Source organism: Apodemus sylvaticus, chromosome 8, assembly GCF_947179515.1.
Source record: "Apodemus sylvaticus chromosome 8, mApoSyl1.1, whole genome shotgun sequence".
In the NCBI taxonomy this organism is placed as follows: Eukaryota; Metazoa; Chordata; class Mammalia; order Rodentia; family Muridae; genus Apodemus; species Apodemus sylvaticus.
This window is the reverse complement of record NC_067479.1, coordinates 66,192,504-66,219,123: the sequence shown is the minus strand read 5'-3', so window position 1 is coordinate 66,219,123 and position 26,620 is coordinate 66,192,504. Positions and strand designations below refer to the sequence as shown.

The 26,620-nt window shown below is 45.6% G+C and overlaps 1 protein-coding gene across 2 annotated transcripts in view; it reads right to left on the bottom strand.

Moving 5' to 3' along the window:
• Positions 1-26,620, bottom strand: part of Sgcg (sarcoglycan gamma) — a 67,513-nt gene that overhangs the window by 5,631 nt on the left and 35,262 nt on the right. For both annotated transcript variants that reach the window (XM_052191264.1, XM_052191263.1), the window contains exons 3-6: positions 20,240-20,341; positions 16,664-16,751; positions 6,968-7,087; positions 3,369-3,441 (exon numbers count right to left, since the gene is read on the bottom strand). In XM_052191264.1, coding sequence (XP_052047224.1) covers positions 3,369-3,441; positions 6,968-7,087; positions 16,664-16,751; positions 20,240-20,341 — 383 coding nt within the window. The remainder of the gene's footprint in view (positions 1-3,368; positions 3,442-6,967; positions 7,088-16,663; positions 16,752-20,239; positions 20,342-26,620) is intronic.

Here is a 26,620-nt window from a genome sequence, read left to right as displayed (position 1 = left end):
AATGAAAACAGGAGTTGCCTTAGTCATGGTATCTCTTCACAACAATGCAAACCCTAAGACACCTGGGTTGGGTTCAAGGCTATACAGAAAGGATTAAGTAAGTGGGGCATAGATATCCATCCCTCTCCATGTCCTAATTGTGGGTTGGTGTAATCAGACCAGTTGCTTCAGGCAACTGTATGCGGCCCTGACTTTCCAGACTAAGAACTGAAATAAACCTTTTCTTAATTTTATCAGGATATCGAATCACAGAAACAAAACAAGAAACAAAGGCAACACCCACAGAGAAATACAAATTAAAATGACATCATGACTACATATGACCGCCCCCCTTCTCATGGTGCCTTCTAAGTGGTCTGCTATTTCAAGATAAAGCCGAATATCTCCTTCCCAACTGCCACAGTCAGGGACGAAAAGATGTTAAAGTGATAAGTTAACTTATTATCTTGTTTTCTCCCTTTTCTTTTATTGAAAATATATTGTTATAGAATATATTCTGATTATGGTTCCCTCCAAGTCTTCCAAGAATCCCTCCACTTTCTTGTCATTGGGTTCCACATCCCCTCTCTTTCTCACTCACTAAGAAGAAATGGCAACTAAGGAATAATAACAAACCAAACCAAATAGAACAAATCAGATCAAAACGAGCTGAAAAGGCATAAGATAGCATATGTAAACAGAGATTCCTCGACTTTCTGGAAAAGAGAGACTGCAACCTAGAACTGTGAGCTAAATAAACCTATTCTTCCTAAAGTTGCTTTTGTTGTGGTATTTTTATCACAGAAGCAGAAACAAAACTGAGTCAGTAAGCCAGCAAGTTTATCTTTAACTATGATACAGTTTTTAAAATGGTTACATTCACTTTAAAGCAAATCTCTAAAGTTTCTGTCATATTTCAAGATGTTTTTAATGAATTAGTTTTATCAGATATTAAATAATTTTATGCCTTAAGAAAATATTCTCCGCTGGGCACTGTTAGAGCACGCCTGTAATCACAGCACTTGGGAGGCAGAGACAGGCAGATTTCTGAGTTCGAAAGCCAGCCTGGTCTACAGAGTGAGTTATAAGACAGACAGGGCTACACAGAGAAACCCTGTCTTGAAAAACCAAAAAGGAAGAAGAAGGAGGAGGAGGAGGAGGAGGAGGAGGAGGAGGAGGAGGAGGAGGAGGAGGGGGAGAGGGAAGGGGAGGGGAGAGGGAGGAGGAGGAGGAGAGGAAGAAGAAGAGGAAGAGGAAGAGGAAGAAGAAGAGGAAGAAGAAGAAGAAGAAGAAGAAGAAGAAGAAGAAGAAGAAGAAGAAGAAGAAGAAGAAGAAGAAGAAGAAGAAGAAAGAAAGAAAGAAGAAAATATTCTTCATCCTCAGTGATATAATTCTTTAGCATTGATCTTATAACCCTTTCTAAAATTAATGAACATTATTATAGTTCAATAATCATCATTATTGATTTTTGTTACAAATGTCTTTAGATGGATAAAATGTTAAGATAGTATTGAAAGGTGAGTTTGACCAAGGAACTAGGATTATCCATGTATAGTGAAGAATGAGGTCAGATACTGTGTCAGAATACAACACAAATGGCCTCTAGCTCAAAAAATCCCTTATTTAGCGTGATAAAATCCCTGTGCCTGTCTAAAACCTCATGATCCATATTTACTATCTGCATTTCTGTAGTAGTCTGGTGTTCCAAACATCCACCAGAATCACCTACTAAACTTTGTTTACAACATTTTAGGGCATCATTAGCTGTGGAAACATTTCTCTTCCATATTTACTAACTGGTGCCAAAGGGCTACAGCCTCATGGTCAGGTTACTACAGCAATGGCCTCATGTGATGGTTCCGATTTTCTGTCACTTTTTCCTCTCTGATAAAATGCTTGAAAGCAGCATCTTAAGAGAGGAAGGATTTATTTTGGCTTAGGGAGGTGCAGTCCATCACGATGGGGACAGCATAGTGGCAATACTCTGTAATACTGAAGCTTGAGATGTTTGTACACATCTTGGCAGGTCAACAACCTGGTTATAAGCCACATAGCCCTAACCATTTCTTATAACCAGGCCCCGCCTCCTGAAGGTTTTATACCTTCCTCAACCAGTGCCACTCACTGGGGAGCAACTGCCCAAACACACAAGTCTGTGAGGGACATTCCACATTCTTGTTATGATAAATCATTTATTTAAAACTATTATTTGGTCTTTGACACAAAACTATAGTAGCAGAATTAACAGCCTAGAATGGCAGATATACTCTGTAAGAGCAAACTTATATACAAAAATATTCAGTCAGCATGCAGAAATACATCAATGGTTGAGGGTCTTAGGCCAAAGGAAACAGTCACAGGAGGAGAAACATGCAGCATCTTCCTCTTACATGAAGTGCATAGTCTAGTCAAGTCCACTGAAGTGGAAAGTAATGTTGTGGATACCAGGGCTGAGGTGGGGAGGGGAGGATGAAGAGCTATTTAAGGGGCTGGAATCTCAGTTCAAAAAGAGAAAAGCTCTGGAGATGGACTACAGCCATGGTTCAAAAACAGTTGGGATGACGTAATGCCACTAAACTACACATTAAGCAAGGCTAAGTGGGTAAACTGTAGATGATGTGCATTTTACCATGCATACTAAAGCTTTCTAAAACTTTTGCAAATATGGATTTATCCTGTACTTGTTTTTATAACATTATTTCCTTAGTGAATAATATATATATATGTGTGTATATGTATGTGCACACACAGAGACACACATGTGTATTTACACACCCAGGCATGCACCTACAATTGGAATTAACATTTCAAGAATGCTTATTTCAAATGTCAAGGTCTGTGTGGGACACTGTACTCTGCTGTGAGACTTTGGATTTTTTTAAGGTGGAGTAGGGATGGATAGTGACTCCTTCAGATGGAAGAATTTGTTTACAAGTCTGGGGTGGGAAGGGGTAGTAAATGCTCACATCTGGGAGGTATGTGAGGGAGAAGAGGACAGCCAGGCCCACCCTACCCCTGTAAGGCCCTGCGCACACACCCATCATTACCATGGTGGATGCAGAAGCAACAGAGTACTTAAAACAGTGTCTGTTGAACAATGTTCCTCTGACAGGAGGGTGAGGAGACGCCTGCTGTCCTCTGGAGCCTGAACAGAGGCAGTGGGGACAAGAGAGGAAGAGTGTGACACCACATCAAAGTTCAGATCCAACAGGGCTTTCGACTTGCCGTGGGTTCTAATAAGCAATAACCAGTTAGTTATAGGCAGGAAGCTCTGAAAATAAAGGCGACCATTGCAGTAGGAGTGGCGTGGGTGCGTTGTGAGCATCTGTCTGCAGGCACACTTCATGGTTTGCTCTTAGAACATTTATTTATATTGAGTAAACTCTTACCTAAGGTCTTGAAATGGGTCAGCTCTGACAAGGGGTGTCTCCACTGAGTGCTCAAAAAGAGCTCCTTCTGGCCCTAAAAGAAGCCCAGAGATGTGTCAGGAACAAAAATACAGGAAGTAGCATTAGCCAAACTAACAGCCTCTAGCCAGGAGGCGGGGCATCCCTAATCCCAGAATCCAGAGTTTTTGAGAACAGGCTTCACCATCGAGAGCGGAAAATCCCAACCCGTAGCTATTTAGCTATTGTTGGAGGCCAGAGTTCACATTTTAAGTCTTTACGCTGTAGAGTTTCAGTACCTAAGTAACAAGCAATGCTGGCTGGAAAGCGGTGCTGTGGTTAGGGCACAGCTACTTATGAACCTTCTGGCTGCAGGGCAGATGCTCTGGACGCTCAGTGTGAGCCTTGAGGTAAGCAGTCAGTCAGTCACGAGTGACACACAAAGTGCAGGTTAGGATTCACAAACACAGCAGGGCAGATGGAGCTGAGTCCTCGGGAATGAAGGCGCAATCCTCTGTGTTGGGCACGGAGGTTCCTCAGGGCAACGCTAACCTACTGTTCAGGTTATAATTAAAGTATTTCTTACCTTGACTATCATGGGCACATGAACAGATTTAAGCAGCGCTGCTTCATCTGTGTACCCCCGCTACGGTTTATACAGCGCGTTATTGATCTACTAGGTTCTGCCAGACCAAAGCTCAACCCCTCCCTAGGTCTCACTCATACCTAGACTCCACAATTAACTGGGTACCATCCCAGGTTTAGGACATACCCTTGCCTGGACCTCACCTCTAACCAGGCCCCACACTCTGTTTAAACCACACTCCTGCCTAGGCCACACCCTGCTTGGGCCACACCTCTGCCTGGCCATGCCTCTGCCCAGGCCACACCCTTGTACCAATTTCTGCCCTAGTTTGTTTTCTATTGATTTGATAAATACTATGACCAAAAGCAACATGAGAGGAAAAGGTTTATTTTAGTTTACAGGTTCAGATCTTATCAGTGATGGCTACCTCGGATAGTGGTTAGAAATGCAGTCTTGAGTCCTATACCAAACCTTCTTGGTTATGATTTAGATGTGAAATACTCCCCGGGCTCGTGTGTTTTATTGCTAGGACTCTAGTAATGGTGAGCTGTGGGACCTGTAGGAGGCTGGCCTCGCTGGAGGAGGTGGGTTGCTAGGGACAGGCCTTGAAGCTTCTTGCTCTCCTTATTTCTGATCTGAGCTCTCTCTGTTTTCTGAACCTCTGCGATGTGTAAAGCTGTGCTGGGCCATCAGCTCCCTCAGCCACAGAGCAAGCAGCTTCAGTCTCCGAGCCTCCTCTCCCACAAGGACTGTCTCTCCTGAACTGTAAGCCAGAACAAGGCTTTCCCCCTCGAGCTGCTTCTGGCAGATGCTTTGTTATAGTGACAAGGAAGGCAATGGAACCACTACTGCGACAGAGATTCCAGGGACAAGTACAATAAATACAGACCCAGCGAGCCCCTGAGGTGGCTCTGATGTGTACTGGTCACTTCAAGCGCGGCAACTGCCCATCTGCTTCACTTCCAATGCGATCGCCTGACAGAAGCTCTGGGCGAGGGAACGGCTCACTCTCTAGAGAATGTCTGAGTTTGGTGGAATCTACCCTTTTCTCTTCATTTTAATAATAACGCCCGGCAGTGCAGTGATGCTTTCCTAAGAGCTTTGCCGACTTGGCACACATTCATCTTGATCCACCAGCAAGAGTAGATTGGCCATACCAACCCACTCTGACACATCAGGAGACAGACCTACTGACCACTTACATGCCGCTAGTACAGAAGTGGCAGCTGGGCCAAGAAAGCCAATTCTCCCTATACAGGTGGCCCTCAGCTTCTAAAGTGTTATGCTCTGATAACCATGTCATAAACTGATAATATCCCAAGTGGGAGATACATTGAATTAGTCAACATAACAACCAAGCCACCTCAGCAGTGTAGCTGCAGTGTACTAAGGCAGTTCAATCGTATGGGATCCAAGGGCTGACTTAGCACTGGCCACTGTAGCTCTCCAGCCATACGCATAGGACCACAGAGTGCTAGACCAGGAAAATATCCACATTAAAACTTCCAGTTGCCGGGAAGTGGTGGCGCACGCCTGTAATCCCAGCACTCTGGGAGGAAGAGGCAGGCGGATTTCTGAGTTTGAGGCCAGACTGGTCTACAGAGTGAGTTCCAGGACAGCCAGGGCTACACAGAGAAACTCTGTCTCAAAAAAACCAAATCCAAAAACCAAACCAAAACAAAACAAAACAAAACAAACAAAAAAAAAACAACACTTCCAGTTACTTTCTACTAACTTTCCGTGTGTCGTATCTCCATCATTTAAAGATAGACAAGTTGAATCATCACAAGTAAGAGACTATATGTACTTTGGGCCAATGGGTTCTATGTCGGATACTTACCTTCTTGCTCTTTTACTTATTAAGTTGTAAGTGTGTGTGTATATGTGCATGTGTGTGTATGTGTGACTGTATATGTGTGTGTATGTGTGTGTATGTGTGACTGTGTATGTGTATGTATGTGTGTGTATGTGTGACTGTATGTGTATGTGCATGTGTGTATGTGTAACTGTATGTGTATGTATGTGTGACTGTGTATATGTGTATGTGCATGTATGTGAATGTGTGACTGTATATGTGAGTGTGTGTGTATGTGTGACTGTGTATGTGTGACTATATATGTGTGACTGTGTATGTGTGTGTATGTGTGTGTATGTGCATGTATGTGAATGTGTGACTGTGTATGTGTGTGTATATGTGTGTGTATGTGTGACTGTGTGTGTGTCTGTGCATGTGTGTATGTGCATGTGTGTGTATGTGCATGTGTGTGTGTGTATGATTGTGTATGTGCCCACATGCAAGTGTGTGTGTGTGTGTGTACACATCTCACCATGTAGCCTGAGTCTCAAATTCATGATCTTCTACCACTGCCTACTGAGTGTTGGGACTACAGGCACATGCCCCTCCCCCATACTCATTTTAATTTATTATCACTGGTTTCTTTCCTAGTGTCTTTTAGAATAAAAGGAAGCCAGGGCACCGCTTCTGTGACATTAGGTCATCACTTTGCATATGCTTGGGAATGATGTATATGTTACATAAAATTGTATATGGGGGGTGGGTGAGTCTACTTCCTGGCAACCCTGTGAAAGAATAACGCTACTGCGGGCTTTCCAGTTCATGCAGAAAAGTCCAGGAAATGGCTGACTCACACCCCAGTGCTTGTACCTCTAGTCTCCTAGCACAGCAAGTGAGCTTAGAGCAGGTTCTGAAAATGTTTTTCATAGAATTTTTTCTGCTGAAGGCAAGCACAGGGAGCACTTGATTCCACTTTTAACTCAACCAGAGAAGAAGCTGTTGTGTAGACACATGGGGTAGTCAAGTTCCTGGCATAATGGGAATAATGCCAGACGTGGATTGTACAGAAAAAAGATCTGTAAGCCATTGGCTACAGCGAGAAGCTTGGAGGAAGGCCGCGCCCTTCAGATACAAACAGAACGTCAGAAGAAATGTCAGGAAGACCGTTAACACAGCCTTTCCTCAGCAGAGAGCAGAGCAGAGCTGGCTGTCTCCACATACCTGTTACTCGCAGTCTGCCTGTGCCGACCACGACACCCTGCTCCTCAGCGGTGAACAGTGGCTTGCCATCTTCAGAACTGATCTGAAAGTGCTGGCTCTGGACTTCTACCATCTGGGCCCCTGAAAGACCAACCAGCGCAGCACGTCAGATAGGCTTACTGTAAGTTGCATTGATTCCCTATTTTTACAACGCTTGTGTCAACCACAACCAAACAATACACTTCCTTTGTGTACCAGGGTACTCACCCCACAGCATCCCTCCCATAATAATCATACACAACCCCAAAAACAGATTTTGATGACAATGTAGTTAAGAATCAAAGCTCGCAATTTGCTCAGTTTTCTTTTTCGTAAGAAAATCTGGTTTTATTTTGATAATTGTGGTTTGAATAGGTATGCTCCCCCATAGACTCATGTGTTTGAATGGTTGGCCCATAGGGAATGGCACTATTAGGAGGTGTGGCCTTGTTGGAGGAAGTGCGTCACTGTGGGGGCAGGCATTGGGAGTCTCCTATGCTCAAGCTCTGCCCAGTGTGGCACACAGCTGCCTGCGGATCAAGATGGAGAACTCTCAGCTCCTCCAGTGCCCCGTCTGCCTGCGCACTGCCATGCTTCTGGCCATGATAATGGACTTAAGCCACTGAAACTGTAAGTCAGCCCCAGTTAAATGCTTTCCTTTATAAGAGTTACTATAGTTCTGGTGTCTCTTCACAGCAATAAAACCCTAACTTAGATAATAATTATATGTATTTTTTCCTACCCAGAGATTCAGGGTCACTAACATTAGATATTGGTTCTCATTGAATAAAAAAATAACATTTTCTGAGCAAAAAATGTTAGGAAAATATAGGGCAACCTATTCCATGCAGTCTCCCTGCTTCCTTCATGCAAGAAGGATAGAATGCACTGCGAGTGGTTCCTCTTGTTTCCATGAAAGACATGTTAGGTAAAATGGAAGGTAGCCACGGAGCCATCTCTCCACCTCCCTTTCATCCTGGGGACACTGCAGAGTGGGAACATCCTTTGTTTTATTTGTCAGAGTGAAAATGGACTCATTTGATTTTCTTCCCCTACACCCTCTTCAGCTGCTTTTTCTGACCATTGCAGTCGTTGGTCTGGTCTTCCTGACAAACCTGGGCATTTTTTGTGTTAAGAATCCTTGAGTGACGCTACATAAGTGGTTTCCTGGCCCATCTGTGGCACTCACTGCAGCATGGACATTTCAGTTTTGGGCTCCTCAGAACAGCACTGAATTTGTCCCCATTCTTATGGTGGGTTTCTGGAACCCTTCCTGGGTTAGACTTTAATGAGAGCTGGTGGTGGCGGTCCCTGTGAGGGCCCAGGCCAGCCTCCGGGCAAGTTCTTGCTTCTTCATGGAAGAGCGAGGCATCTCCACAGACCCATTTCGGCACCTACTCTGCCCCCAACACTGGTACTTTCATCGATCTCTGCCATTTTCCCAACTTCCAGAAATTCCCTTGTGGGATGCAATGCTTAGCCCCGCCCCATTCTCCATATTTGGCACTTTTCCTTCTACAAAGGCCTCAGAAGATTTGCCTCAAACTTTGTTCTGTGACCTCTGGGATTTGGTGCTTAGAAGAGTGGGTTCCAAGCTCTAGCGGGAGCTGTCAAACGATGGTGTTTTCCCATGGGCCATTCTCAGAAAATGCATTCGGGAGCTAGAGCAGTGGCTCAGCGGCTAAGATCACCAACTGCATTCAGAGCTTCCCGGTTCAAATCCCAGCTACTGCTTGTGGCTGTACAGTGATTTTAAGCCGGGCAGTGGTGGCACATGCCTTTAATCCATGGTCTTGGGAGGCAGAAGAAGGAGGATTTCTGAGTTCAAAGCCAGCCTGGTCTACAAAGTGAGTTCCAGGATAGCCAGGAGAAACCCTATCTCGGGGAAAAGAAAAGAAAAGAAAAGAAAAGAAAAGAAAAGAAAAGAAAAGAAAAGGAAAGGAAAGGAAAGGAAAGGAAAGGAAAGGAAAGGAAAGGAAAGGAAAGAAAGAAAAGAAAAGAAGGAAAGAAAATACATTTGCTATTTGTCTTGTTGGTACAATGAGGAGGTTGTGGCAGGAACTGGTATGGGGCAGGAGCAAGAGGCACTGGTCACATTGGCTTGGCTATAAACACCCAAGTCCATCCACAGTAACTCACTCTCTTCAATGAGCCCTAATGGTTCCACAACCCCCCAGAACAGGGTCACCAACTGGGGGGCCAAGTGCTGAAACTCATCAGTCTATGGGGACATGTTCCATTCAAACCACACAGTGGTCTCTGGTCCCAGCAACTCCTCTTCGTATTGCTGATACCTCCTGTCATGACCCCCCCCCCCATGGCTTACAACCCTCCCTGTCTCCATAAAACTGACAAGGTTGTCCTGTCCCCTCCTTTTCCCAGACTTCTCTCTGGCCTCCAACCCATGAGAGGCTGCCTAGCAATTTGATTCCACAACAAACTGTCTTTCCACCTGTCTTAGTCAGGGTTTCTATTCCTGCACAAATATCATGACCAAGAAGCAAGTTGGGGAGGAAAGGGTTTATTGAGCTTACACTTCCACGTCGCTGTTCATCACCAAAGGAAGTCAGGACTGGAACTCAAGCAGGTCAGGAAGCAGGAGCTGATGCAGAAGCCATGGAGGGATGTTTCTTACTGGCTTGCTTCCCCTGGCTTGCTCAGCCTGCTCTCTTATAGCACCCAAGAGCACCAGCCCAAAGGTGGTACCACCCACAAGGGGTCCTCCCCCTTTGATCACTAATTGAAAAAAATGCTCCACAGCTGGATCTCATGGAGGCACTTCCCCAAATGAAACTCCTTTCTCTGTGATAACTCCAGCCTGTGTCAAGTTGACGCACAAAACCTGCCAGTATACCACCCACAGAGTGGTCTAGTTTGGTATTTTCACTGATAACCATTAGCAGCAAATGGGGCTCTTAGAGACTGAACCACCAATCAAAGAACACGCGCAGGCTAGACCTAGGCCTCCCACACATATGTAGCAGATGTGCAGCTTGGTCTTCATGTGGGTCCTGAATAACTGGAATGGGAGCTACCCCTAAAGCTGTTACCTGTTCATGGGATATGTTCTTCTAGCTGGGCTGCCTTGATGGACTCATAGGGAAAAGAAACACCTAACCTCAAAGAGACTTAAAGTACCAGGGTGTGTGGGGGAGGGGGGAGTGATACCCAGGGGGCCCCCACCCGCTCAGAGAAGAAAGGGATGGAGATGTGGGAAGGATTGTGGGAGGGAGGGACTGGGAGTGGGGCAGTGAGTGGGATGTAGTAAATAAGAAAAAGATTAAATTAAATTAAAAAAAAAAAAACTTTCAGTGAGAAACTTTTTGTTTAAAGATGCATAACTCCTGAAAGTTTCTTGAAAGTAGGACTGGGAATCACATGTGTGGCCAAAAAAAAAAAAAAAAAAAAAAAAAAATGGTGGCAATGCCACCATTGCAGGACACAGAGGAAGGAGTGCCAGGGCAGACACAGCGACAGAAAGGACCTAGTCTAGGTCCACCCTACTTAACTGTTCTTTTAGTTCACAGAATTTGAAAAGATCCCCCTTTCATCTATAAATATAGACATTTTTATGCTGTGGTTTGGGAGACTGCTCAGTGGGCAAAACAGTTGCCCTACAAGTGTAAGAACCAGAGACCCTACACCCATGTAAACGCTGGTGGGCATAGCCGCCCACCTGGTCTCAGCACTTAGCAGGCAGAGATGAGGGGGTCCTGGAGCAAGCTGCCCAGCTAGGCTAGCTAAATTGCTGGGCTCTAGGCTCAGGTGAGAGAGCCCGTCTCCATGTTTAAAGTGGAAAGCAATAGAAGAAGACACCCAATGTCAACCTGTGGCCTCGAACATAGTGTGCATGGAAGACATGAATACGCATGTCCTCCAGCACACAGGGGAACACAGCCACATGTGCATGTACATCCCACACACATGAATACACATGTCCTCCAGCACACCGGGGAACACAGCCACATGTGCATGTACAGCCCACACACATGAATACGCATGCCCTCCAGCACACAGGGGAACACAGCCACATGTACATGTACAGCCCACACACATGAATACACATGTCCTCCAGCACACCGGGGAACACAGCCACATATGCATGTACAGCCCACACACATGAATACACATGTCCTTCAGCACACAGGGGAACACAGCCACATGTGCATGTACAGCCCACACACATGAATACACATGTCCTCCAGGACACAGGGGAACACAGTCACATGTGCATGTACAGCCCACACACATGAATACACATGTCCTCCAGGACACAGGGGAACACAGCCACATGTGCATGTACAGCCCACACACATGAATACACATGTCCTCCAGCACACCAGGGAACACAGTCACATGTGCATGCATAGCCCACACACATGAATACACACGTCCTCCAGCACACAGGGGAACACAGCCACATGTGCATGTACAGCCCACACACATGAATACACATGTCCTCCAGCACACAGGGGAACACAGCCACATGTGCATGTACAGCCCACGCACATGAATACGCACGTCCTCCAGCACACAGGGGAACACAGCCACATGTGCATGTACAGCCCACACACATGAATACACATGTCCTCCAGCACACCGGGGAACACAGCCACATGTGCATTTACAGCCCACACACATGAAACACAGTCACATGTGCATACATAACCCACACACATGAATACATGTGAGGAGCCGCCCGTTGCTCCTGCAAACTCCATTACAAGATGGCGTTCGCATCCAGCTAAAATGTATCATTAACCAGCGAACAAATCAGTGCGCGTGCCTGAAGTGATTTAATGTCCTTCGGTCTCTGCCTACCTCGTGGCGTAATATGGGCTGATGAGCTGCAACTAATTAGGAAGTGCCACGTCCTAGGCGGGCTTACCAGCCTATATAAGGGACGGTTTTTCAGACCGTTGGAGTCTCCGTTGTTGTAAGCTTATGCTCTCCCTCTCAAGATGCATTAAAGCTTTCTACAGAAGGATCCTGAGTGTGCCGCGTCGTTTTGCTGGCGAGACGGTAGCGCGGGACAACTGGTGCAGAAAACCCGGGAATACGACCAGACCATCGTCAGCACCAATTTGGTAGACCCCTTAAATTCCAGGATTCAGAACTGTAGGTAAGGACGTTCAGAGAGGTATGTCTTTTCCGGACTTTGGCTTGAGCTTTTCTCTGCTTTAGGAAGGTAGCATTGAGGCCTTGGTTATTGTTCTAGGAGCACTTGTGGTAACATTTGTATCCATCAAGGTTGGTGTTAACATTTGTATCCATCAAGGTTGGTGTTAACATTTGTATCCATCAAGGTTGGTGTTAAAGGAGGTGGATCGGGTGGCTCCTTGGTATGCCTGCTCCGGCTCACTAACTTTGGCCTCTTGGAACAAGCTGGGTAGGGACCTCGTTAGACGAATGGAGGAAGTGTTCTTGAGGAAGTCCAGGATAGCATGTCAGAAACTGAACGCAGTGAGAGATTAGGCGCGCAAAGGAAGAAACGGGCCCAGAATAAGGAAAATGGACCTCCCGGAAAGTCTGCTGACAAGGGAGCGTATTTTAAGGAACCTAGAGACTTTTTATTTGTTGAAAAGTCGGACAAGGGGACTAATTTATACCCCGTCCGAGAGCTGAAAGCTCTGCAATTAACTAGTTCAGACAGCCCCGGAAGCTCAGAGGATGAGAGCCTCGACCCCGAGGAGGAGGCTGAGCTAGATGAGGAAGTGGCAAAATATGAAGAGGAGAGATATCATCTAGATGATCATTTGCAGGGCAATAAGAGACACCAAAAACATTCACATTATGGGATAGCCGCTTCACAGGTGGTCCCTTCGGCACCCCCTCTGTATGAGGTCCGCCGAGGATCCTTCTCCTTCCTACCTGATAATGTGAGAAGGAAGCTACGCTCGGCCTTCCCTGTTTTTGAAGGCCTAGAGGACGGGCGGGTATACGCGCCCGTGGAATATAATCAGATAAAAGAATTAGCAGAATCAGTTAGAAAGTATGGCGTTTGCGCCAACTTTACATTAGCACAATTGGATAGGTTGGCAAGAGATTCTATGACACCTGCTAAGACCTTTGCCCATGAGGATTATGTTGCCACCCGTGTCTGTGTCTGGCCGCCATTCATATGGATTGTTAGCAACAAAAGCCGTGTAGATACTGAATTGAGCTGTGGAGAAGGGGATTGTTATTACACCCTATGCTGGGATGCTGAAAAGTTCCCCATTGCAGTGGTAACCCGAATGCCACGCTTTGTGCCCGTTCTGGTGAAAGCCCCTAATAGCATGTCATTGTTTAGACAAAAAAGAGATTTTGGAATCTCAGCCATTGTTGAAAATTTTACTAATTTGTCTAAGAATCTTTTTCAGTTCATTTTTCAGTTCATTTTGCAGAATTGGACTTCTGAGTTTGAGCAGACGCTTCGCGAATTAAGGATGGCCGTGCTCCAGATCAACTCCACATGTCTTGCTGTCATCTTGGATCTCTTCGGCCGTCTCCTATTTCAAAGAATGGTTGGGGGTTGGATTGTTTGGCATGGCCGTCTGCTGCGGACTGGTGTTTCTCCTATGGATGGTGTGCAGACTCAGAACCCAAAAATAAGCGGGACAAGGTGGTTATTACTCAGGCGCTTGCAGCCCTGGAACATGGGGCTTCCACTGATGTATGGTTAACTATGCTTAAGCAATAGATCGCTGACCGGACAACTCTTGCACGCCCAGAACTCAGGTTCATTGCACTGGGCAGAGTGTCCAACACAGCACCCAAGGAGGGTTGTTGAACGAGGTATCGCACAGAGGGCCACTATCCCTCTGAGAGACATGTTGTTCCGCATAAGGGTTGCCTGCCCAAGTCTCCCTTTCCCAGAAAAACAGCAGAGGCTGATCAATATTTTTGGCTGGGAGGTGTGACCACTGTCTCTACCCTCTCTACTGGGAGATCTATTTGCTGCATAATAAAACAAAAAGAGGGAGATGTGAGGAGCCGCCCGTTGCTCCTGCAAACTCCATTACAAGATGGGGCTCGCATCCAGCTAAAATGTATGATTAACCGGCGAACAAATCAGTGCGCGTGCCTGAAGTGATTTAACGTCCTTCGGTCTCTGCCTACCTCGTGGCGTAATATGGGCTGATGAGCTGCAACCAATTAGGAAGTGCCACGTCCTAGGCAGGCTTACCAGCCTATATAAGGGATGGTTTTTCAGATCGTTGGAGTCTCCGTTGTTGTAAGCTTATGCTCTCCCTCTCAAGAGCATTAAAGCTTTCTACAGAAGGATCCTGAGTGTGCCACGTCGTTTTGCTGGCGAGACGGTAGCGCGGGACAAATACACATGTCCTCCAGCACACAGGATAATACAGCCACTTATACATGCACAGCCCCCACACATGCAGATGCAATCCCCCCCTTAAGGGAAGGAGATTAATGTGAACAAAATATATTTTATGCTATTCTCCAAGAAATAATCTATTAAAACATGTAATTAAGAAAGTTTTGTTATATATGTGTTCATTTCTGTATCAATACACAAGATGGTTTTCCATTAAATGTTCCTCACAGACTATAAAAAAAGAAAACGTTCCCCTTCCGAATATCTATTTTTCCCACCTATAAAGCACAGGTACTATATCAATATTCAAACTCCCTGATAAATCACATTTTAAAAAACTAAGAACAAACAAATAAGGAAGCAATTTTTAAGGGTCAGGAAAGATCCCCCTACCCCTTATGTGTTATTAAATATTTCCCGTGTGTTGTTATTTGACCACATTTGGAAGCCAGGACAGACACACTAAACAAAGCCTCACTGAGTGAGTGAGAAAAATGAACAACGCCCCCCAAACATCTGAAGCCAGCAGCTGATTATGGAATTTAAAGAATGGTGCTAAGAGGCTGCAGTGGGGACCTAGCATTTGCCTAATTGGAGACCAACTGGGAGCTTTTGAAAACTACAGTCAAGTGGATGGGAGCTGGGGAAGCTGGACGCTCTGTAAGCCGCAGTCACCATGCCCTGTGCCAATGAAGGCAGGAGATAGACGTGGACCAGGGGGAAGGGGAGGAGAGGGCGTGGGGAAGGGAGGAGAGGGCGTGGGGAGGGGAGGAGAGGGAATGGGGAAGGGAGGAGAGGGCATGGGGAAGGGGAGGAGAGGGCGTGGAGAAGGGAGGAGAGGGCGTGGAGAAGGGGAGGAGAGGGCCTGGGGAGGGGAGGAGAGGGCGTGGGGAAGGGAGGAGAGGGCGTGGGGAAGGGAGGAGAGGGCGTGGGGAAGGGGAGGAGAGGGCGTGGGGAAGGGGAGGAGAGGGCGTGGGGAAGGGGAGGAGAGGGCGTGGGGAAGGGGAGGAGAGGGCGTGGGGAAGGGAGGAGAGGGCGTGGGGAAGGGAGGAGAGGGCGTGGGGATGGGAGGAGAGGGCGTGGGGATGGGAGGAGAGGGCGTGGGGAAGGGGAGGAGAGGGCGTGGGGAAGGGGAGGAGAGGGCGTGAGGAAGGGAGGAGAGGGCGTGGGGATGGGAGGAGAGGGCGTGGGGATGGGAGGAAAGGGCATGGGGAAGGGGAGGAGAGGGCGTGAGGAAGGGAGGAGAGGGCGTGGGGATGGGAGGAGAGGGCGTGGGGAAGGGAGGAGAGGGCGTGGGGAAGGGAGGAGAGGGCGTGGGATGGGAGGAGAGGGTGTGGGGAGGGGAGGAGAGGGTGTGGGGAGGAGAGGAGAGGGCGTGGGGAAGGGGAGGAGAGGGCGTGGGGAAGGGAGGAGAGGGCGTGGGGAAGGGAGGAGAGGGCGTGGGGAAGGGAGGAGAGGGCGTGGGGAAGGGAGGAGAGGGTGTGGGGAGGAGAGGAGAGGGCGTGGGGAGGGGAGGAGAGGGCGTGGGGAGGGGAGGAGAGGGTGTGGGGAGGGGAGGAGAGGGTGTGGGGAGGGGAGGAGAGGGTGTGTATATGCCTCTGGCTCTGGGCCAAGGCCTCTGTTCTCTTGGCCTTGCTAACTTGGTCATGGGCAGATATATAGTCTTTTGAATATCATATTCTATTTCTAGTGCTAACCTTCACAGGCTTCTATTGCCTGAAACTGAAATCGTTTTAACCAAAATATCAGGGGCTGAGGAAGTTCTCAGGGTGTAAATCATTTGCTGTGCACTCAATGAGGACCCAAGTCCCCAGCTAGCATCAATATAAATGCTAAGTGCCGCAACTCAACTCAAGCATGTAGCCCCAGAACTGAAGTTATGGAGACAGGGAAATCTGAGAACTCACTGCCAGCCAGTCTAACCAAATGGGTGAGCTCCAGGTTCAGTGAGAGCCCTTGTCCTCAACTGAGGAAGACAGCAGCAGCCGGCCTCCTGCCTCCACACACTCACTCACACATGCTCACACAGACACTCATACATACACACTCATACACACGACACACTCACATACTCATACACACTCACACACACTCATGCACACACTCACTGATATACACACACACACTCATACACACACACACAGAAAGCACACACACACACACACACAGAAAGCACACACACACATAAAAACACCTCAGCCTCTTGGTGCTAACTGTTCTCTATGAGCAACATGAAAGCTAGAAGGCTCGTATTTTGTTATTTCTAAATAAGCTTGCAATTCTTTAGAAGAAACCTCCGTCTGCTCTGCACCGTCCACGGACCTGGAGCCAGTGAGCGGCTGTGAGGATGGCGGACTCACCCACTTTCAGCCGGCCTGTGACCTCCCCTTCTGAGTTGCGGGCACTGACCGTCACGTTCTGAGTTGACTGCAGAAGCAGAGATGAGTCCTGGAAAGGATTTACAAAATTAACAAAATACACCTCTATACATGCATATAGTTTATGTTTACATTCTATATCACTACACGCACACACATATACATATTTTTTACTGCAAATGTATACGTTCCCAGTATATATATATATATATATATATATATATATATATATATATATATATATATATATATATATATATATATATATACATTTCCAGTAAAAATTTAAAAAACCCTTAGACTTAAATTATTTTCAGGGTATAACTATATTAACTTTTGAAAGTAGATTATAATAATCCTTTGAGTGTATAATCCTCTGAGTTTGAAAATGCTGCTCCTCACATGTTAATTAGTTCTCCAGGAAAAAGGGTTCTAATGAGCATTGTATGTTTGTCAAGCCAGTCACAGTCTTTGTTGTCAGGGTGACTTATGTTCAAGGCATTTGTAGGGGAGAGATCAGAGAATGGTTAGTGTTGGGAGCCAGAGAGCTTGGCTCAATGCCCCCAGCTGAGCTGTTTGCACAGGTTTCTTGAGAGCAAAACATCCCGTGGCTTAGCTTGATTCCTACCTTCCTGCCCGGTGTGGTACGGACTTCCCAGGTGCCTGACCTATGACTTTAATTGTTTTCTCCTGTTCCTTCCCTGGCCTCTAGTATATATATATTGCTGGTCTCTCAGTAAGGTTTGAAGGGGGGGTGGTATTCTCCTTGCAGAATGACTCGTGTCTGTGTTTTTTAATCCCTCTGGGAATAAACTGTTTGAAGAAGCTCTTCCTGCGTTGTGTCATTCCTTGCTGGCGAGGGTGGTCGCGACAGGTTAGATCGTCTACAAGAAGCACCACACTGCTTACTGGCTAAGTGCAAAGAAGAATATTTTCTCACAATAAAACAAAAAGCCTGACGCAGAAAGACAAGTACCAGAGGAGCCCTCAGCTGTGTGTTCTGAAGAAGATGGTCACTCAGGAGGTGGGGAGGGTGGAGGAGGCTCATCAGTGGGTGTGAGTTACAATGCAACAGGAACCAGACACTGGCAGTGGGTGTGAGTTACAGTTCAACAGGAACCAGGCGCTGGGGGGAGGGGGGGTTTGCTATGGAGCAGCAGTTACCAGCGTAACCTAGTTCACGTTATAACAGTGATGCACTGCACATTTCAAAAAGCTAGAAGACATCACTTTTAATGTTTCCACTATAAAGAAATGATAAATTTTGGAGGAAATGTGTTTGATCTAGTTTAAACATAACCCAATGTATATATATGTTGAAAACATCCCAGGGTACTCTTTAAAATGTAAGACTTGGGAAGGTGTGGTGTCTCCGTAGATTAAAAAGCTTCTTGTGCATGACTGAACACCTGACATCCATCCCACATCCCGTCATGGAGGCAGAGCAACAACTTCCAAAAGTTGTCCCCTGCTGCACACACACAGAGACACACATAGACACAGACAGACAGACAGACAGACACACACACACACACACAGTAAATTTTTGAGAACTATGTAATGTGTGTTTCCTGGTGCTTTGTGAGTGTGTGCTTGAGAGAAGGGCCACCACGACTGTGCAAACTCAGGTCCTCGTGCTGGTGAAGTAGGCTCCTTACCAACTAAGCCATCTCCCCAGCCCCACACACTTCTTTAGAGCACGCTATGGCACCAGCGTTAGAAGCCAGAGCAACGTTCATGAGGAAGACTTTCTTTCAGCTCAGCACTATAGATCAGCATTGAATGGCAAACTCTTCATATTGATGAGGAATCTCATCCTCTAGGATTTCATGGAAAACTGCTCCCTAGATACACCTAACTAACACATTGCATTCCACAGTTTCTGAGGTGCAGATCTGTTCTGCACACATTAGTGTTGTTACAAACTGCTGTGCACAGTTATGATGTGCTGTTGCTGTATTTTATGTCCTGGCTGACAATGATGTCACACTGTGAGCTCTTAATATGTAGTTGGTTTTCTGACTTACTTTCTGGCTGTAGTCCCTGTTCTTCTTAAAGCATTCTGGAAATGGCAGTCTGATAAAACATAACTGAAGCTGTTCATTCTAGAAGGTTCCATTAGCTATGCTCTATTTACCTGACTTTGGTCAGCAGGTCCTGAGGGATGACTTGGGAAAGCGGGGAGAATGAGCTCTTATATTTTAATGTATTCAGACCTGACTTTCTAACGAAAACTTGTGCTAATTTTCCTTGTCCTCACACAGCAGTGTTCTTAACATTTCAAAGTATGTATTTTAAGAAGTCTAACATTTCCTACTATGGTTAATGTAAGCACACTGCAGAGATATGCTCAGAGCTGATTCATGCATGAATCAGCCACAGTTACAGATCATCTGCATGTGCTCCTTCAGCCAGCAAGATTCCTAGAAGTAATAAGACATAACCCTGGGGGAGACTTCACCTGAGTTCTGCCCGCCCTAGAACCTCCCCTTTGTGTCAGTACTAAGACTCCCGAGGGGCTCTAATAGACCAGAGCATGACTTCCCCCATTCCCTCTGCCTTACTAAACTGTTCAATTATAGTCCCAAAGCTAGCCACCAAGGTCTCTTCCCTTATTTGGTCACTTCTTCCCTCTGAGGCTGACCACCAGGCTCCAGCTATCAAAGCACTGAAGTCCAGCAATCAAAAGACCCTGTTGCCTCACCTCATTAACATACCCAGTCAAAACAAGCCAACTCATCCTACCCCGTGGGAGTCTCCTCTTCCCATCATAAATTGCCATTTGCCTATGGGTCATGTCTATCTTCTCTCTCTCTGGAGGTAGTCCTTTGTCCCTCCAGTCAGATATCTCTCCCCGTCTCCCTTGTTCCTTTCCCTTTCTCCCTTGTCCTCTATCTCCTGTCTTTGTATCTTGCTCCCTGTCCCCTTTCCTTCTGGGGCAGGTAAGTTTCCTTTTGTTAAGAACTAGGTCTTGGGGTGCATTGTGCTGACACCAGTCCTTACAACTCTGATTCTGCAGTCGGTAAGACACCCTAACAGCTCTTTGAGAACAGCTTTACTTCAGTCTCTGTAATCTTTTCTTTAGTTTCTTGGAGGCTTTTCAAGTTCAAGATTATTTCATGGTGACTGGAGCGGAGCTGCTATGGCGAGTCTCGGGCTCACAATCCTCTAAGCAGCACAACAAATGCAGAATGTCGGACGACTGGAGTTTCTCCCAAGATCCTCAGAGAGCCCTGAGTGCCACGAATCAAGGTTGTTGGGCTGCTTACACCAGTGGAGGGACGGTCAATTGTTCTGTGTAAAGATGTTTTAATCCTAAATTACATTATTTTTTAGGGGCTAACTTGCTGAGGCTACTAAACTCAGAGCAGAAGCATTTGAGAATGAAATCTTTATTGCACAGTTCTGTGTAAAGCCTACTATCCAATAGCACATTATTAGAACACACCGAGAATGTGTGCACACACCTACTTGTCAAAAATCCCCTCTGAAGAACAGAGTTTCCGCGCTTAAGCGTTACTTATTTTTCATAGATTATGTGAAACACCATCTTCTTACCACTCTGGAGCGTATTTCTTTGGCATACAGCGGAAATAAAAATTCTGACTCCCCTTCCAGGCGAAGCCCATCTGCTGTGACGTGCAAGTGACCCATTCCTATCTGGAAAAGAAAAGAGGCAGGAAGTTTCCATTGTTTTATGTTTTGCTTCTTTTCAATTAACTAAAATTACACATGCATCTTCATACGTCCTCCTGTTTTTTCTATATTTCTCCTAAATGTCTATTTGAAACTTTAGTTGCTTATAGTCAATATTTATTTTAAAAAAATTTTTTAAGTACAAAGGTCTATTTGAGAGATACACATAAGATTTAACAAATAATTTTATAATAAATACCTAAGACCTATGACCACATTGAAAAAATAAAACCTTACTTTAATTGTTTCATTTTAAGAACATTGATTATTGATTGATTGTATGTGGCCACATATGTGCCATGGCATCTGTGTAGAGATCAGAGGACAACCTGCAGAGGTTGGTTCCCTCCCTTGGCCATGTGGGTCCCAGGAATTAAACTCAGGGTGCCAGGCTTGGCCAGTCCCTTTGCCTACAGAACATCCCGCATGTGAACAGAGGAAGCCTTGAGAGGCTGTGTAAAGAACCAAGTCCTGAGCCAATGTGTATGTTTGGTAGCCACTTCAGGAACCCAATGCCACAGACAGACTTCTCTCAGGGTCAAAGCCTTCCTCCAGGCAAGGATCTGACGAATCCTCTGGTGAGCCACCCTCTCTGGTTCACATCCAGATGTTGTCAGTGTGCAAAACCCAGCAACTGCAGCTTCCCCTCCCAAATAATTGCAACCCAAGACTTCTCCCCTTCTGAGACCTCCCACAGGGACAAGATAGCCCCTCCCCTGTGCAGCGCACAAGGAACCTGCTGAGGGGTGTGGTGTAATTGGTGCTGGTCCAGCAGAGAGAGCACAGCCCGTCCAGCCCAGCTTTTCTGAATGTGTGTCTGTCAGTCTTCATTCCCTCAACGCCCTAGTCAGACTTCCAAGACCAAGCTGTGCTGGACGACACCTTGACCCTCCTTTCCAGTTTTTAAATAAAGATATAATAAAATGGACTCTTCTGAGGCATACAGTTCTTGACCTTTCAGCCCACAAGCATATATACTTATGAGAACCACAAGCACAATTAGGATTCATACCCCTCAAGGCATCCTAAACATCCTTTTAAGGCTGCATGTTCACTGTGTTCTTGATGAAATAAATATTTATTGGAGAACTTTAACTGAGAAGCACTTTCAGGAAGAGAGAAGTCTGGTTCCAGGGGCTGCATTCCCCATGTCTACAGTCACAAGGGCCAGTAAACCAAAGACAAAGAAAGCCAAGCATATCACAGAGGTGACCACCGTGCTGTAAAACCACCTGGGGTTACTCAGCTTCTCCCCCTGTGCATTCTTCTTCCTTCAGTGCGGGTCGCCTTGGAAAGATCACATTACGCATTCACACAGCCACACTGAGTTCTGAAGCACAGTACTGGGTGGCGGTCATCACCGAGTCATCCTCACCCTGCCATCCTGTCATGTGTTCTACCACAGAATTCAAAAAAGGCCTCCACGTTGACTGAATGGGCATTATCAATTTATTTCCCACATCGTGAAGAGGCTCAGGGCAGAGGAGGCAGCAGCCTCACAGTTGAGATCTGCGTAGGGAAAGTCTAGGAGAATCCATGATTAGTCTTTATGATTAGTACACCTTCATGACCTGAGACAGGAGCACTGTGTCAGAGATGAACAGTCCCGTTGTCCTTGTCCCCCGAACACTTGATAGACACACAAATCGTGTTATGAAGTAAATGCCTCTCTGTAGATTTCAGAAGACATTCCTTAAAGAATAGAATTTTTGTCTTCTATAGTGTTAGAGAAAGTTATATGTCAGTTTATAGGTGTCTACCTCTGCTTTCTAACTGTTGCATACTACCCCATACGAATGCAACTTCTCCTCGTTTTTATTGTTCAAGAATTTTACACATGCATACTGCCTTTTGGTAAAATCTATCCCTTTCTCTCCCACTCCTCTCCTCTTCTACTTTTCCTTCCCAACTTTATGTGCTCATAGAAGACTTTATTATTTTACCTAAAAAATTAGGAGGAATACTGGATTGTAACATTTCTTCTCAAACTGTACAAAAATAGAGCAATTAACGCAGTGCATTTGCAAAGAGACCCAGAAGTTTGTGAGACCATGCTATGGTCTACTCAGTATCCTATTACTTTAACAGAATATAGATCACAGACTTCCTGTAACATCCTGGATTAGACAGCATGTCTGAAAAATCCAAAGTAATTTTGTGGTATCAACCTAGCACTAAATGTGCATCACTTCTTAATGTCCACAACTATATACACACTTACTCCTTAAAAGTTCATCTAACCTTTCATTTCTTTTCATGCTCTAGAATCAAAAAAAATTTACTGAGTACTTAATTGCATCCAATACACTGGGTATGGATAAGGAAGCAAAAAGTACAATGTCCTATTGGTTCCTAAGTTTTTGTGACAAAATGAAATATAACAGTAATAAAAGCATATTGGAGTATGTGGGAAATGCATTGTGGGACTTATGAAACTGAGCTAAAAGGGTGAGTTTTCATGGAATTCTGTTTAATGGAATGTGAAGGATAAACTGTGTCATAGATTATACAAAGAAAACCGGTTTGAGACTCGTAATAGCCCAAAGCACATAGAAAGTCTGGTGTGTGAGCTGGGTTCTGAGTTCAGGCCAATGACACCACTCTTGAACAGAAAAGGCAGTCACTCAGGCATCTGCCCACGGTGCCTCAGCCTTCTTTATTTTCATAACATGGCTACTCAGAGGACAAATGGCACCCGTGGGTAAGCTGAAGACACAGGCTGTAACAGAAAGCCTGGTGCTATTTGTGTCATCAGACACCAGTGATCATCGGGTTTCTACTGGCGACCCCAGAGATGATGATATATACCTGCTGCACCTGGTGAGGTTCATCTCTCTCCTCCACACGCAGCCTTGGGGATATCCTGTCCCCTTAAACAGGATGGCATTTGCCAGACACAGTCTGTTCTCTGCTTCAATCCCATCCTGGTAGCAGTAACACTTAAATCAAAACTTTCAATCTGATTTTTAGACGGAAAGCAATAATAAACTATAATACCCTTTAGAAAGACATAAATAGCCTGGGAAGAAGCCAAGATGATAGATTAAATTCCAGAGTGCCATATTTTTCCTTTAATCATCATTTGAAAGGCAAATCAGAAGAAGAGGCAGAGAGTTTATGGTGTCCATGTCAGATCAATAGCAGGGGAAGAGGCCAGGCATCATGCAGGCCGAGTGGAGGAGGGCAGGCCATTCTCCAGTGCCAGCACAGCCCTGGGAAATGCCATCAGATTAGTGGCAAAGGACTGCTAAGTGGGGCCATCACCCAGGCTAGATAGTTCAGTGAAGAATCAAGGAGTCAGAGGCCAAGCATTCAGCTCTGTGGCTGGCCTGCATGAGGCCCTGGGTTCTGTCCTCAGCATGAAGGAGGAAATAAAAAAGGTAAGGTGGCAAGGGAGGGAGGGGGTCACTCCCTCCGTCTCTGTTCTGGGTTGCTGCCTCCTGCAGGCGCTGACTGGCACCGTGCCTCCTCCCTGGCCAGTTTCATCAGATGCCCATCTCCAGCCGAAGGCATTGCACTAGGCAATGGAGTCTTAACATATCCCAGAGAACAAGTCATTAAAATGTGATCTATGGACTAATTTTCATATAATTATTGCCATGAGATTTTCAAAACACAATGCTGCCTCCCCATTTTTAAGGACAAAACTCTAGTTGTTAAATACAGACCATCCTGACATTTTAGGAATAATTAGGAGTTTGTCTTTATTTTTGTCTTTCAAGTTTAATGAAGGAACAAAGATTGACAGAGGAATATAATTCTAATAGCTCATATGCCACCTCTTCTATTGGATGAAGCAAATGATAGCCCCGACTACACACAAGGACCTCACACCCACTCAAGTTTACAGGGGGTGTAACCCAGCAGGTAGACATCACCGAGGCATCTTAGAAAGTTAGCAAGTAAGTTATTAAGAAGGAAATAAAGGTGGTTAAAAGTAAAGATTTATAACAATGTAAAGGCATTTAGTGGCTATTATGATAACCATCTAATTGATTTCATAGTTCTGTGCAGATAATCATAAAGTTGGGATTCAATACAGAATTTGTACAGTAATAAAGTAACAAATGTTTCATGTGATAAGAAATTTGGGTCCACAAAAATAAGAAACTAACACTTAATTAAAACCCATGAGCAAAGTATATGGGTATAACATCATCAGGTTTATACCAGGAAGGACCACAGATCATTTGTTATGTCAAGTGCCACAGAAAAGAAGAAAGCTGTGATGATTTGACTGAGTCAACCAAACAGGCTCAGAAAATTGAATCATTGGTCCTCATCCAGAAGGTGGCGCTGTTTGAAGGGGTTTAGGAAGTGCAGTTTTGCTGGGGAGAGTATGTCACTGGGGATGGGCTTTGAGATGCCACAGCCTTCCTGGCTTACTTCAAGTTTACTCTCTACGTTTGCCAGGATCACCATACACTCACCAAAGCCCAGGTCAGCTGCAAGCCCAGGGTCAGCTGCATATCTTCATTTTTTCTGAGTTTTTAATTCTTTCCAAATTAAACCATCTTATGTTAAAAAAAAAAAAAATTAGCCAGTCAGTGGTGGCACACGCCTGTAATCCCAGCACTCTGGGAGGCAGAGGCAGGCAGATTTCTGAGTTCAAGGCCAGCCTAGTCGACTGAGTGAGTTCCAGGACAGCCAGGGCTATACAGAGAAACCCTGTCTCGAAAAAAAAAATCCAAAAAACAAAAAAACAAAAACAAAAATTCAAGATGTTATCTAGTTCTATCCCCAAGCTCCTAGAGAATTTGCAACAATTTAATGGCACTTGTCTAAGGAAACGCCCACAGACGTAAACATGCTGCGCTCTGCTGCCCAGGGGGAGAGTCTTAGTTGAACAATTCTTGGTGGCAGATCTTCAGCTGCTACACACTAACACAAATTAGTTTCAAATCCTTGTGAGAATGAATCCACCTGGAGTTTACCACCTTTTAGAAAGAGAAATGTCCCCCCTTACAACAATAAATGACAACAAACACAACTAGTCAATGGAGCATTTTATAGAAATATAAACTTAATAACACTTGACATTATAATTCTGTTTTGATTATTTATATATCCCTTTCCCCAATAAAAATGCTCCCCAGATTTAATTTTCAAGGTTAGTATAGCTATCTTAGCATCATTAATCTTATTTTGATATAGTTATATTCATTAAATGCTATAAAATAATCATGGATGAAAAAGTATCAGTGACTATAAAGTTTTAAAAGTTTCCACCACAAGCATTGTCTTGCATTAGCGTGTGGGTGGTTGGGGATGAGCCCAGGGGCTGGAATGCAGGGCCACAGACACGCAGGCAGGCACTGTACCACTGAGCTATGAGTCTAGGCACACACTGACTTTTTAATGTCCATTTCCCTAATTGGCTTATATTTTGTAACTACCATGGAATCTTCTAGCACCTCAGTCCTTAGCATTAGTTGTTACATTTCCCAAGTATTTGCAGTCAACAATGATTGTGTGCACTGGTGTTATAGGAAATTTTAATTCTAAGGATTGAATGTGTGAGGGGCTGTGATTTGAGTCCTTCAGAAGGCAGAAACTGGACTCAGCCTTACAGGGCTCCATTCACCTCTCACAGCTACTGTGCTCGCGTCTCCTGTAATTCTGTCCTTGTCAATTGTCAGTACTCTTTGCTACCCTTTGTGACTTCTTTCTGACAGTGTTTTGTCACCTTGAAACATAGGGTTTTCTGAGAAGAGAGACCCTCAACTGAGAAAATTGCTCTATTAGATGGAGCTGTAGGTAAGTTTCTGGGAGCACTTTCTCAATCAGTGATTGACATGGGAGGTCCCAGCCCATTGTGGGCAGCGACACCCCTGAAAGGTGGGCCTGGATAGTATAAGAAGATAGGCTGAACATCCATGAAGCGCAAGCCAGTGAGCAACACTTCTCCTCGGCCTTTGCATCAGCTCCTGCCTCCCAGCTCCTGCCTCCCAGTTCCTGCCTCCAGTTCTTACCTCCCAGCTCCTGCCTCCCAGCTCCTGCCTCCCAGCTCCTGCCTCCCAGCTCCTGCCTCCCAGTTCCTGCCTCCCAGCTCCTGCCTCCCAGTTCCTGCCTCGGGTTCCTGCCTCCCAGCTCCTGCCTCCCAGCTCCTGCCTCCCAGTTCCTGCCTCCAGTTCTTACCTCCCAGCTCCTGCCTCCCAGCTCCTGCCTCCCATTCCTGCCTCGGGTTCCTGCCCTGACTTCCCTCAGTGATGCAGTGTGACCTGAGAGCTATAAGATGAATCA